A 15,043-nucleotide genomic window follows, 5' to 3' on the forward strand; every position below is an offset into this window, starting at 1 on the left:
CTGGGGCTCTGGAAGACTGTATGATGAACTTGATAAATGCTAAAGTGTCACAGTTGAAGTGCTCATATAATTTTGGGGAAATGGCATATCTTTTAAATATACCTAGCAGATCTTTATGTAGAACTATCGTTTAGTGTCAGAGCCTTGTGACTGTTGTTTAATGAAGTGACACAGGACAGGTGGCCTCTTACCCAGCAGGAAAGGCTGAAACGATTGCCCATGTGGGTTCAGAAGAGGAAAGCAAATACACGAGGTTCTGTGGTGCAAAAGCAGTAGTTCTAAAAACAGAACTTGTAGTGTGTACTTGATCCTGTGAAGGGCAGGGAGCTGAGAAAACATAATTCAAAGATATATGTTTTATTGTAATAATAATGATGTTGTCTAGCCTCAGGTTTTGTCTGCTTCTCAACACTGGTAAAAACAACAAAAAACGTCTTGTTCTTGTAACACTGGAGAGACAGGATAGTGTGGAGGTGAGGAGATGGGTGCAGGAGTAGACTGCCTGGGTGTGACCCACAACTTTACCACTTATCATCTTTGATAAGTTATTTAATTGCTCTGTGCCTCAGTTTCCTCATCTGTAAACTGGGGGGATAATAGTACCTAACTCCTCAGAGTTGTTCTGAGGATTACATGAGATGATTAAAGAACTTAGCACAGTGCCTGGCCCATACCATCAGTCACTTGTAGCGATTACTATGATTACTATTATTGCTGCTGTAATAAAGGTCAATGAGGGCAAGGACTTCGTTTCATTGGTCACTATATACTCAGTGCCCAGCCCAGTGCCCACTCTTGTCAAATAAGTAAAAAAATTAATGAAAAACATAAATAATTTGATCGAATATATGGTGATGGAAGGAGAACTGACTCTGGGTGATGAACACACAATGGGATTTATAGATGTTGTAATACAGAATTGTACACCTGAAATCTATGTAATTTCACTAACAATTGTCACCCCAATAAATAAAAAAAACAAAACATAAATAATTGAAAAGTACATCAACAAAGGATATTATCAAGACAATGAAAAGACAACCTATAGAATGGGAGAAACCATTCTAGTGTCCAGAATATATAAAGAACTCTCACAACTCAAGAACAAAAAGACAAACAACACAATTTTAAAAATGGACATGGGACTTGAATATATATTTCTCCAATGAAGAAATATAAATAGCCAACAAGCACATGAAAAGATGTCCCACATCTTTAGTCACTAGGGAAATGCAAATCAAAACCACAATGAAGTACCACCACTCCACATGTACTGCGATGGTTATATATATATATTTAAAAAAGGACCATAGCAAGTGTTGGTAAGGATGTGGAGATATTGGAACCCTCATACATTGCAGGTGGAAATGTAAAATGGTTCAGCTGCTGTTGAAAACAGTTTGATGATTCTTCAGGTTAAGCTGAATTACCATATGACCCGACAATTCTACTCCTAGGTATATGCTAGGTATATACCCCAAAGAACTGAAGACAGTCACTCAAACAAATACATGTATATGTATGCTCACAGCAGCACTGTTCACAATAAAGGCGGAAACTCCACAAAAGGTGGAAACAGTTCAAATATCCATCAGCGGATACAATGGATAGACAAAGTGTGATATTCAGTGGGATATTATTCGGCCCTAAAAGAATGAAGTACTGATACACACTGCCACATAGATGAACCTCGAAAATGTTATGCTAAATGAAAGAAGCCAGATACAAAAGGTCACATACACGATTCAATTTCTATGCAATATCCAGAAATAAGTAAACCCACAGTGACAGAATGCAGATGGGTGGTTTCCAGGGGCTCGGGGAGGTGATGGGGAACAAATGCTTGATGGTAAGAGATTCCTTTTAGGGTAATGAAAATGTTTTAGAGCTAGATAGAGGTAGTAGTTACATAACATTGTGAATGTACACTAAGTGCCACTGAATTCTTCATTTTAAAATGGTTAATGTTATGTTAGGTGAATTTTACCTCAACTTAACAAAAGTTTTTATGAAGAAAAAAGTAAACCAAATCTGTAATTCATTTCTAAATAAAACGTACTTCGTAGTATTAGGAATCTGTGTGACCTCTTGAAACCAAGAACCTAAGGAAAATGAACAATGATGTTGCTGCCTGCCAACAGTCTCTCCGGCTCCTTGCGGGTCCGGGGAAGAGATGTCACACATTCAAAGACCTGTCCATGTGTGTCCTGTTTGGTTACTTAGGTCCACTCTTCCCCTGCACTCAAGCTCTAGATGATTCCATGATGTTAGTGCAATGGAGTTAGTACTCAGCCATGACCGCTGCTGTTGTACTCCCAGCTGATAAGCCCCATTTTCAACTTCACTATATCAAACTTGATCATTTTATTAGTAAGTCTAGTTACTCCTAGGTTCTAGGTCAATTACACAAACACTCTCCAAATGACCATTTTTCTAAATTCACAAAAACAGTTCCATGTTACCATAAACTTATTTCTTATACCTAATTTGTTAATTTTTCAGCCATTTGGATTAGATAGTATGTTGGTTTTAAAATATGTCCACAGAAAGCAGCTGGTAACCACAAGATGGCCTCCGGGTTTTCTGAAAATTAATTTGGGGAACTTATTCAATAATGTTGTAAAGATTTTGTTGGGTATCCGATGGACATGCGTCCTATTTGGGAGACCACCTCAGAGATAATGTGGATGCCTGATCATAGCATTGTACACCAGAAGCTAAACATTAATGAATGCCAACTATAATTTTATATATATAATGTGATGGCTGGATGTGAGGTCGGAGAGATAATGGATGGGGGGAGGGGGGATCACAGTGTGAGGGATATAAATGATGAACGTCTAAGTATTACCTTGTCTTGTACACCTGAAACTAATAAAAAAAATAAATAAATAAAATATGTCCACAGAGTTTTCAGTTAAATTTTCTTTCAAGAGGTGGAGGAGCCCAATTCTCCTTCCCTTGAGTGTAGGCTGGACTTAGTGACTGGCTTCTCATGAACAGTGTGCGACTTCCGAGGTTAGATTATAAAAGATATTGGGGCTTCCTCTGCTTGCTCTTGGATCACTCCCTCTGAGAGAAACCAGCTGCCCTGTTGTGAGGACACTCGAGCAGCCCTATAGAGAGGTCCACGTGGTGAAGAACTGAGGTGTCCTCAACAACCAGCACTAACTTGCCAGGCGTAGGCGTGAACCGCACCGGAAGCCAGTTCTTGGATGATCATAATTTGTTATATACCAATAGGTAACAAATATAGATGGACAGATTTAACAAACTTCGTAGATTGCTGCAAAGTTGGAATATAATGGCTTTCATTTTCTCCTCATAACAGCATTTTAAGAAATCTTCATCTGTCTCTGCCCACGCTCTGTGTAGGTATAGGGGCAGGGAGCGGGGGCAGGGAGGGGAAGCCGGTGTGGGACCCTGCTGAAGGTCACCGTACTGCATGACCCAGACTGCTCATCCTGGAGAAGAGGAGGTAGGGAGGGTGAAGCAGAGAAAGGGGGACCAAGGGCCAGAGAAGGGGGCCAACAAAGGGCAGAAAGGGGGTGTGAGGAGCACAGAGAGTCTGAAGGCCCTGAGAACTCTCAAGTTTTGGCTTCTCCCAACTCTCTTAGGCCCTACCAATACAACCAACAGGAACTGCTATAAACTTTACAAATATTTAAAGGAAACATGTTTTCAGTAAATTGGCAATTGGGTGAATTGGACACTCAGCAAATTGGTCATTTGGCCAGTTGATTTTTGGCAGGCATGCCTTTGGCAAATTAATTTACTGTGATAGGTCTGCTTCTGATTAAGTCAAACAATTTTCATGTTCCTAAGGTAATAATTTATTTGTAAAAGATACTAATATATTTACACACATCTATATTTCAAATTCCCAACAGAATTCATTAATTTGTCCTTCCAAAAAACTTTTTATGACTTTGAAATTTCTCTTCTCTAGGGAGGGAGACAAGTGAGCCACAACACTTCTGTGGCTTTAGATAACTCATCATGATTAAGTCCCCATGTGCCACTAATTCCTGGAATAGCATGCTTCCCTGGGAGGAAACTGCCATTTTTCACTTCATAGCAATAATAAATGGAGATAAATTCCAGGCAGGCCCACTTTGGAGAAGTCCTCCCTTAATTTTAACTTTGGCTCTCTTAGCTTAAATGGGATCATCATTAAAAGAATTTCTATGAAAACAAAAAGCCCCTCAGATATTAGCAGATGTAGGCTTCAGTACCCTTTCCCTGGTTATTTCTGTCAAAGTGAAAAACAGAAAAAATGGACAAGCAGAATCTCTTGTGTGGTACTAGAAAGCTGCTACTTGGTGCACTGGTTTCCTCCTCCACTTTTTTATAAGAACCTGAAAGGGCAGGGCCTTCCCAGGACCTTTCACACAGTGCTCCCTGACCCACCCCTCCTCCAGGGGGCCGGCACAGGTGAGGGAGGTGTAATTTTATGAAACCCAGCTCTGGCAGACAAATATATTTCAGGAAACTGCATTAAAATATTGAGAAAGGGAGAAAAAGGAAGAAAGAGAAGCTTATCTCCCTTGGACAGACATCAAGCCACCACCACATATGACCCCGGTTTTCCCTCATCCTTCCGCTGCAAAACTTGGCCACAACATGACTTGACCCTCCTCCCACCTAGATGTGGGGTCTATGTGCTTCCTGTGAATCTGGGCAGGAAGCGACCATGTGTGATTTACAAGGCTAGGTCAAAAAAGCCATGCAGCTTGGGTCTGGAATGTCTTAGAAGCTTGCTCTCGGCTGCCCCCTCCTGGGATCCAGCCACCAAGCTGAGAAGCCTAAGCTACATAGAGGCCACATGTAGGTGCTGCAGTGGACAGTCCCAGTTCTGAGTCACATCTTCAAGCCCCCAAATGATTCCAGCTTCCTTGTGCTACCCAAGACTGGGGTGAGGCAAGTGAGGCATTTGCCTCTGATGCAAAATTTAAGGGAGAGGCCAAGAAACTCAGTAATCTTTAAAATAAAATAATCAGTGCAATCTTTAAAAAAATGAACACTAAATTTGGGAAGGGGGTTGTTTTAAGCAATAGGTAACCAGAACACTCACCCTGTGCTCTAGAGGCCTTACCATCTCCTACTTTCCTCCAGGAACCTTCTCTTTTCTTCCTTCTCCAAACCTTCTTCCCTGGCCCTAAGCACTCCCAGGAAATAAAGGGTCACTTAGTACACACAGCCTCCATTTAGCCATCTGGGCTGAAAAACTAGGTATTTCAAATTCTATTCCCAATATGATGACTGTCGGAACAAATTAGAGCATACTCAATTCAGACATCCCAACCACATTCATTCAAGAAATATCTAAAAGCCTACTTTTGCTAGTAATGTTTAGATGCTAGTGATAGTCTCAGCTCTTCTGGAATTGACTTACCAAAACAGAGGACAGATAATAAACAAGTAAACAAAGAAACAAACAAGGTAATTGCTAAAGGAGGTAAGTGATGTGGTATGACGGAGAGAGATCGTGGTGGGTTGTGGGAGGGAATGGGGAAGTTTTAGAGAGTGGTTGGGAAGGTTTCTCTCAGAGGTGGCATCTGAGCTGACACTTGAAGTTTGAGTTGTTCATTAACCCAAGGTCTGGGGAAGAGCCTCTCATGCTTTTCAGGCCATGGCAAGTGTTTGGGTTTTAGTGCAGGTGCAACAGGAAGTCAAGGAGTGACACTGTCTAGTTTATATTTTAAAAATGATCATTCCGGCTGATGGTCAGTAGGAGAATGGATTACCGGGAGCCAGAGTGGAAGCAGAAAGATAAGTTAGGAGATAGGATGGTGGGTTAGTCTAGGGCGATCACAGTGGGGACAGAGAAGGTAAGTGGAGGTAGAACCTAGAGGACTTGGCAAGGATAGGATGAGGCGGGAGGTGATAGAAAGCAGGTCATCTGGTATTAGCTCTATACCTTTTACTTGAGCAATTAGGTTGGTGGTGGTACCTTTTACTGAAATTAGGAGGAAGAACAGGTTTTGAAAAGAAAATCAAGGGTTCCATCTTGACTGTAAGTTTCAAATGTCTTTTAGATATCAACATGGAGATTTCAGGGGAGAGATCAGGGCCAGAGATTTGGTGTCTGAATATATAACATACATATGATATTTAAAGCCACGGGACTAGAAAAATCTCATAGGAGAAGGTGTTGATAAAGGGATGAGAAATATGCTGACCCAACAGTCTGGTAGAGAAATAGGAGGAACTAGCAAAGGAGACTATGGCAAAACCAGTGGGCAGGAGGAAAACTGGAAGTGGTATCACAGCAGCCAAAAGAAGACAGCAAGTTGCTTTTGACCAACTTTTGACCCAGTTGGTCAAAAGCAAGTAAGAGATCAAGTAGGAAGAAAATGAAAAAAATGAGAAGCTGGAGAGGAACTTGGGCCAAAAGAAGAGAGCAAGTTGCTTTTGACCAACTGGGTCAAAAGCAAGTAAGAGGTCAAGTAGGAAGAAAATGAAAAAAATGAGAAGCTGGAGAGGAACTTGGGTTCAAGGAGGGGTATGTATCGTTAAACACTATAATTAAATTTTACCTTTCTTTTGGGATATGTCTTTTAAATCTCCTTTAATCCATAGAGGCTCAAGGAGGGGCTTTTTTTTAAAAAATGGGAAACACAGCTTTTGGGTTTTGGCTCAGAGGCAGCCTAGGTGCAACTTTTTTTCATCATCCCGTATCCGGGTTCATCTGACACCAGCTGTCTCCACCAGGCCACTGAAGTCTGACATCAATGAGATCAAAGTCATATGCCTGAAGTGCCCTGGTGGGGAAGTTGGTGCCACATCTGCCCTGGCCCCCAAGATCGGCAGACCCCCCTGGGTCTGTCTCCAAAAAAGGCTGGTGATGACACTGCCAAAGCAACCAGTGATTAGAGGGTCTGAGGATTACAGTGAAACTGACCATTCAGAACAGACAGGCCCAGACTGAGGTGGTACCTTCTGTCTCTGCCCTGATCATTAAAGCCCTCAGAGAACCGCCAAGAGACAGAAAGAAGAAAAAAAAAACCCACAAAACAAAAATCCCGAAACAAACAAACAGAAACATTAAGCACAGTGGAAAAATCACTTTTGATGAGATTGTCAACATTGCCTGACAGATGCGGCACTGATCTTTAGCAAGAGAACTCTCTGGAACCATTAAAGAGACCTTGGGGACTGCCCAGTCTGTGGGCTGTAATGTGGATGGCTGCCACCCTCATGACATCACAGATGACATCAACAGTGGTGCAGTGGAATGCCCAACGAGTTAAGAACTACAAAGGAAAATATTTCAAATAAAGATCATTTGACACCCCCCCAAAAAAATGACGATGGGGGATACAGAGCCTATTTTCAAGCCAGCAGAGATGATCCACCAGAGAAGGGACAGATAACTGCAGAAGAGAAGTCTGAGGGAATGTGCTTCAGAGCACAAGCAGAAGTAGAAGAGGTGGCCTGGGAAGGAGCAGGGACATTCTGTTGTAATGGGGAAAAGCAGAAGAGAACATGGGTCCGGCAGGTGGCGGGATTTGGAGGTGGGAAGGTGCAGTTCTCAACGGAAAAGGAGGTGAGGCCATCACCTGGCTCCTCCACCACGGACACCCACTGCCAGGGACAGAGTCACCGGGCCCCCTAAGCTTCTCCATCTCCTGTCTTCATGGGACACTGCCTGAGATTTCCGCTTTCCCTGCAGCCTTCTCAGGGGAAGGATGTCACCACCTGCACCCCAACACACACACACACACACACAGCATGGGAAGCAGAGTGCACACCCTTCTTACCTTCCTCCTTCCAAACCATTCATTTTTCTGTTCAATACAAACAAATACAAACAAAACCCCAGTAGCTGGCATAGTAGTCGGCATACCGGAGTTGTCCAATCAGCATTTGTTTTCAAAACACCAACCAACCCTGCCCTTTCCAGGTTAGTCCGTCACGGGGTCTCGAGCCTGACTGTTGCCAGGTGTGTGCTTGGCAGTGCTTCACCTTGGTCTTTCAGTTTGGCGTCCTCAAAGTCTGAAAAATTGAGCTCTGATCCTCCTCCATCACCACCACTAGGACCACATCTCAGACCTGTGAGAGCTCCCCTCCCCTGCCTTGGAGGGCTGTGAGCTGAAGCTGGATACTGTATCTAGCCCTCAGCCTTCACTCCCCGACCACGTGAAATAGTTCCCCCTCGTGGACACTCATTCCACCTGCATTCTCTATATTCCAAATTATACCCAGACTGGTTTGAAGTGCATGGTAAAAAAAGAATAATTCATTCATTCAGCAGACATTTCTTGAGCACCTGTTATGAGTCCAACATATCTGAAATTATTCTGAGGTGCAGAGTTTCACTGTGATCACATGAGCCGACCTCAGACCAAAAAGGCAGTGACAAAGCTTCATGCTCCTGTGGCCTTTGCCACAGTGGTAGTTGTCATGTAATAAACACCGAGGGCCTCTAAGTTGGGCCCAATATGTAAAGAAGCCTGGCCAGTTCCAACTCAGGAGCGGTTCATCAGCATAAATGAAGCTAAGCCATGTTTCATAAATGTATTCAACAAACTTCTACTGAGCACCCATTATGTTCTAGGCCTTGAGCTGGAGTAAGGGATGAGTCAGACCCAGTCCCTGCCCTCAGGCTGCTCAGGTCTGGAGGAGAAAGGCACACAGGTAAATGGTCACTAGTGGGGTGTATGTGCAGTACTCACTCCCTCCCTCCCTCATCCATTCAACATGTCCCGAGGGCCCAACATAGGCTAGGGACCGTGCTGAGAACATGGAGACAGAAACTATGAGTTGCTCTGAAATTGTGCACATTCTCTGTAAAGGGCAGTTACAGTTCTGGAGATAACGGCACCAATGGAGGGAGGTACTAGAGGGGAGGAGTTCCGCAGGGTGGCTCAGAGGAAGGAGGCCTGACATTTGGGCAGGGGTTGAAGACAGGTCAGGGAAGGCCTTAGAGCAGAAATGCTTAAGCTGAGAAGTGATGGATGAGTGGGAGTGGTCACAGCTGCCACGTGGGGGGGTGGGGTGGGGGGAAGGGAGGTCTCATGGCCACCCAACCTAGTCTTCTCGGGGTTGTTTGATTAAGCTTCCTAACAGGAGTCCCCTGCCAGTCCACCCCCTTGCTCCAATGCCAGCGACAACCCTCTGCCCCTGGCCGGACCTTTCCTTACGTGCCTCCACCACTCCACCCCCTCACTGGCAGCTCGTCCCCGCTAGGAAACCCTGCTCCAGTTGGTAATAGATTTCAACATAACATTACTTCTCAACATACAAAGTCCATACACCCATGCGTATCTGCCCGGGGCAAACAAACACAAACTGACAATGCTGCTGAAAGAAAAATACGACTAATATTCAAAAACAGCACTGATGTTGGAAGCGAACCTCCAGACCCATGTGGATCTTCCCCAGGATCTCACTTGCTACCTGAACCCCAGTACCTGCCTGCTCCTTCTGCCCCTTTGGACTGCGTGGAGCTGGGGTTCAGCCTGTCATCCAGGACACAGGAGTCCCGGTATATATGGACGCCCAGATCTTTCCTCTCCATCCTGGCCTCTTTGGCCCTGCCCATTCCCCCTTCCATGTGCCATCCCATTCTCTACACCCAGGCAGTTCCCAGTCTTTCCCTTCTCTCTCTTTCCAGGGCCTCTGTATCCAGATAGATCAGCACACTCCCATTTTGTTGTCTGAACAACCCGAAAGGCCTAGCACCTGGCCTCCAGCCTCGTGTCCCTCTGACCTACCTACCCTGCTGCCACACAGGCGGTCTTCCTGAGGCAGTGCTCTCGTTGCCACTCACCTGTTCATGGTTCACTTTTCAATGGCTCTGTACTGCCTACTGGGCAGAGTGCCCACTACTCCACGTGGCATTCAAGGTGCTCCGCACTCAGGCCCTAGCCTTCCTTTCTACGTCTTCCTGGACTGAGACCTCTGAAACCTCTACCAGATGACCTACCTACTATGCCCTACACACATCTGCACTTTCCCTATGTCTAGGCCTTCGTTTCTAACCATTCCGCTTTCCAGAATGCCCTCCTCTGCTCCTTTCTACCTTCCCAAATACTTCCCATGCTCTAAGGCTCAGCTCAAACACCACCTTCTCAGGGAACCCTTCCTGAGCCCTCCTGTTGAAAACAGAATCTCCCTTCTCTGAACCACTGTAGGAACAGGGAAGGAAATAACATCTTGTAAACACCTGCCATGTGCTACATGTTCAAAGCATATACTCTGGGGTCAGATAGATCTGGTTTGAAATGAGTTAGCTAGGTAACCTTGGGAAGCATACTTAATCTCTCTGTGCTTCAATACTTTAACAGCTTGAAAAGCATAACAATATCTAACCCACCATTCATTCATTTGAACGTTCAAATGCCTTAATACGTGCTAGGCCCTGTACTCTGTGGTTATTTTGAGAAGGAAATGAAATGATTCACTGAAAGTGGCTGGCACATAGGGGTACTCAATAGATGAAAACTTATCAATACTACCATTATCCAATTTCATTTCTTACAAGGAGGACAGCCCTCAGGGTGATTTCTGTTTAGAGGGGAAACACCACACAAGGCTGGGAAGCAGGGCCAGCTCGGGACCCAGGCAGATGTAACACCTGTTAAAGCACCATGTGGCTGATTTGAAGTACAGAACATGAGTGGCATTTTCTGAATCACTTGCTGACCCACACGGAACCAGCACCCTGCATCTGCCACGGCTACCCGGGACAGTCAGCAAGGCTCTTCGGGATAGGAGAGAACCTTTAAGAGCAAGTCTGCCTGGCTCTCACTGCGGCCTTCTGCCCCCGCAGCAGACCCGCCGCCTCCCCTACCTTCATACTGGACTTCCAGGTGCATCGTGCGCAGCACGTTCAGCACGCAGTCCACGATGCTGGGGTGCGTGGCTCCAATGATCGACTGACAAAGCAAACAGGACAAGGTGGTGACGCTTTAGATCTTGTCCACCTGGCAAACACATCCTGACGCCATGGGGAAAGGGAGGGCAGTGAGTGGGGAGTCCGTGGGCCTTGGCCCTTGAGAGGAGGGGCAGAGATGGGCAGCCAAAAATCAACTGAGAATCTGCTGAGGTTGCCACTGCACCCTCTAGCTTAGGAGGCACACAGTCAAGGCTAGCTGGCCTGTACCTGTTAGAGGTACAGGGACAAGTCAGCTACCTGGGCTGGGGGGAGGGAAGGCACAGGCCAGGGAGAGGGGAACTCATCCAAGATCCTAAATCTTCTCTCCTGGAGGAGCCTCACCCAATCAGGGAGCTCCTCTTCAGTGTTAACCTGTGCATTGGTTCCTGTCCCTTAGCCTTAACCGTCCTCAAGCTCACCTAGACCGAACAAAATTGTCCTTTAACTCTGTCTTCTCTTGCTATTGCTCTTCTTCCCCTTTACTCCCAAGCTTCCCAGAGGAAGCCACGTCTTCATCCTTTGACAGGCTGCTGTAATTTAACTGTTCCTGCCACGGACAATCCCTTAATTCATCAAAACTTTACCTGCTGGGACAATTTTTCAGTTCAACCCGTACTTAATCTCTACTTTGTTTGTGACCCAGTGGATCATGTCTTCCTTATTGAAGCTCCTTCCCCTTGATTTTCCCAGCCCTGTTTTTTCCTGTTTTTTTTTCTTTCTCTCCTATGGCTTTCATCTTTCTTTTTCAAAGAGGCAGAGTAGATGTCAAAAGAGTAAGGACTCTGGAGTTGGAGAGAGTTGGATTTAAATGCCCACTTAGTAAATACTTCTTACTTAGTGTGTGGCTTTGAATAAATCACTGAATACCCTCCGAAGGCTCAGTTCTATCATTTTTAAAATGAGGTAATAATACCTGCTTCCATCACTATTATGAAGACTAAGACAGATAGTATAAGTAAGCCCCTAACGTAGTGCCTGGCATGTAGGAGGCACTTAACAATGGAAACTAGAAATAATAATGATAATCAGATCTGTTTTGCTGGACCTTCTTCCTCAGCTCCTCTAGTAAATGTTGGCAATGTTCCTTGTTTTATTACTTCTTACATTTTACCTGGCCATCTTATTTACTTCCACTGTTTCAGTTATCACTTCTCTGCTCATGAAAACCAAACTGCCATCCTCACCTCAGGTCTCTGCCTGGAGCTTCAGCCTTTTATTTTCTACTGTCCAGTGGGCATCTCCACTAGATGTCCTGAGCAATGATTCCTCAATCAAACTAGGAATCAAAATTATTTGGGGAGCTTAAAAAGGAATTGGGGTGGCCACATGGTTCAGCTGGTTAGAGCGCCAACTCTCAACAACAGGGTTGCCGGTTTAATTCCCGCATGGGATGGTGGGCTGCGCCCCCTGCAACTAAAGACTGAAAACGGCAACTGGACTTGGAGCTGAGCTGCGCCCTCCACAACTAGATTGAAGGACAATGACTTGGAGCTGATGGGTCCTGGAGAAACACACTGTCCCCCAATATTGCCCAATAAAATTTATTTTAAAAAAAAAGAAAGAAAGGAGGGAAGGAAGGAAGGAAGGAAGGAAGGAAGGAAGGAAGGAAGGAAGGAAAGGAAAAGAAAGAAAGAAAGAAAGAAAGAAAGAAAGAAAGAAAGAAAGAAAGAAAGAAAAGAAAGAAAGAAAGAAAGAAAGAAAGAAAGAAAGAAAGAAAGAAAGAAAGAAAGAAAGAAAGAAAGAAAGAAAGAAAGAAACAAAGAAAAGGACAGTTATTACCAAAGGCCTCCTGCTGAGAGCTGTCAGATTCTATGTGAGTGAGGCTCAGGAGTCAGTATTTTTCAAATAAATGACCTGGCTATTTCTTCTGTAACCAGCTTGACCTGCTCCTCAGATGGGCACTTGGGAGCCACCAAGTCTCATCAAGTTTATTAAGTAAAAACTTTCCATATCGAATTGGTTTTACCTGCTCTCTATTGGTGGCGCACAACTCACCCTGCTGTCTTAAGTCCAAAGCTGGGTGTCATTTTTGACTCCTTTTATTGCCCCAAGTCCCAAGCATTCTGCCTCCGAAATGTCTGTCTAACCTGGTCACTTTTATTCCTATTGCCACAGTTCAGGCCTGATCATGTCTTTGATCTCTCCATTGTTCGCCTGCCTGCAGCCCATAGGGAGCAGCTTTGAGAGCTTTTGATGACTCATCTCAAAACCATTCTTTGAATCTCTAATTCTCTCCTTACTAGGCATGGTGTCTTCATTGTAGTCACCATGCCCCAAATCTGAATTCGCTGGCATTCCAGAGCACTGAGAGGAAAACAGAAGCCAACAGAAAAAAAGGAGCTTTCCCCAGCACTGGAGATCTGGTCCCTTCACTTACACGCTGTCTATAAATGCACCATGATTCTTTCCCTATCAAATCGACTCCTTTAATCTTTTCTACAATCCTTTCATCATCCATGTTGCTTGTCTCAACCACTTTTAAATCTGCCAACATCTTTCTGATCCTTAAGTAAACAGGACAAATCACTCTGCTGGGAGACATGAACTCTCTGCCCTGCCTTGGCCTTCTGGAAGTAACGCTGATTGAACAGCAGACATGCAGAGGGAGGCTGAACTCTGCTCCTCATGCCTGGGTAGAGTGCAACTGTGGAAGGTAATTGTAAGATGACTGTTTGAATGAGAACCGCAGGAGTGCGCAGCCTGGGCTCACCTGGGCAGTCCTGAGCGTCTGCAGGGACAGCTGCTGAGCTTTTGGCGATGCAGAGGGCAGCAAAGCTATTAGACCTTTGTACACTTGATTCTGGTACTTGGGATTACCGTGGACCAAAGAATCCAACAGAACCTGCACTTCCTCCTGGGTCTCTTCTGATTTAGACTTTGCCAAAAATTCTGCTATGGATCGTACACCTGAGCAAAGAAGAGAGGAACTGCTAAAATGGAAGGGATGTATGAAAACAATCCTCACTCAAGATTACATAATATGAGGTAATAGGATTAAGGTGTATTTAACCAAGCACGTTTAATCAAAGCAAAACTGAGTCTCAGTCTCATGTTGCATCATTGTCTTGTTCACCTTTGTCTGTGTGGCTGGAGGATTTTGTTTCAGCATAGGCATGTCAGCTTACCAAAATCTGTTTTAAAATTTAAAATGGCTCTGCAAAATGCACAAGCAAACAAACAAACAAAACATTCATTTTTGATTGCTATGTGATAACTAACATATGTATAGCACTCAGAAATTAAGTGACAAACAGTACCTAGTTTAATCCCAGAAACTATACTGAGAGGGAGGTTAGTTCCATTTTATGGATAAATATGATGAGGCTCAGAAAGGCCGGGGGGACACACAGAACCATGATGAAAGTGCAGTGAGGGAAATGCTTTGAAAAAGGGATGTATAGGGATGGCATCTCCTTTACATGCTTCAGTCAGAGCACTTGATAGATCATACTGAAAAGCCTGGATTATTCTCACCACACTGTAAGCTCTTTGAGGGCAGGGACTGTACTTCATTTATCTTTGTATTCCCAGCACCTTAGCATACACCTAGCACACACATTCAATGATTTTATTTCCATTTTATTTCTAGAGTTACTCATAACTCACTTAGTTCCACAAAGGATTTTTGGCAATGGCTCAATTAATTTTTGTTGAATGAGTGCATGAAAAAAGGTATGTTTAAAATGGAACAGTATTTCCAAAACCACCATGGAAAGATGGAATGATGGAATGATGACTCAGGAAAAATATAAATCAGGGTCTTCTGGTGGTAACATGGATGGGAGCTAATTGAGTTCACTGGACAAAGTGCAACAAATTCCCTGGTGCACTTTGCTATAGCAGTGCTGGGTGCTGCCACCATTTCACGCAGGCCCTGAGGGAGACATGGGAAATCACCCTTGTCATACACAGTACCCACCATAACTTTCACAAATGAGCTCCTTGTACTTCCTGCCACAGTTTGCAATGACCTGAAGTAGCTTGATGGATTCCTTCTTGTCTTCTTCCTTGATCTTCTCCAGCCCAAGTATTTCCAAGAGTGTTAGGACACCTCCAACCTCAAGAAATTCTATAAGGTACCGATTGCTGTCCAGAGAGATACAAGAGTAGAAATAAGACACATGTCAAGTTTCTTGGCACTAACCTTTTTAAAGGATCTCA

At 44.4% G+C, this 15,043-nt stretch overlaps 1 protein-coding gene and 1 pseudogene across 4 annotated transcripts in view; one reads left to right on the forward strand and one right to left on the reverse strand.

Annotated features, from left to right (window-relative positions):
- The window catches only part of ARMH1 (armadillo like helical domain containing 1), a 51,087-nt gene that overhangs the window by 14,237 nt on the left and 21,807 nt on the right, over nt 1–15,043 (reverse strand). For all 3 annotated transcript variants that reach the window (XM_081056556.1, XM_081056555.1, XM_081056557.1), the window contains exons 5-7: nt 14,802–14,968; nt 13,593–13,789; nt 10,799–10,883 (exon numbers count right to left, since the gene is read on the reverse strand). In XM_081056556.1, the coding sequence (XP_080912682.1) occupies nt 10,799–10,883; nt 13,593–13,789; nt 14,802–14,968 (449 nt within the window). The remainder of the gene's footprint in view (nt 1–10,798; nt 10,884–13,592; nt 13,790–14,801; nt 14,969–15,043) is intronic.
- LOC308500925 (large ribosomal subunit protein uL11-like) lies at nt 5,739–7,253 on the forward strand (annotated as a pseudogene). The gene is made up of 2 exons: nt 5,739–5,776; nt 6,715–7,253. The product of its transcript is annotated as a large ribosomal subunit protein uL11-like (transcript).

The sequence above is a fragment of the Rhinolophus hipposideros genome, assembly GCF_964194185.1.
Source record: "Rhinolophus hipposideros genome assembly, chromosome: 8".
Classification (NCBI taxonomy): Eukaryota; Metazoa; Chordata; class Mammalia; order Chiroptera; family Rhinolophidae; genus Rhinolophus; species Rhinolophus hipposideros.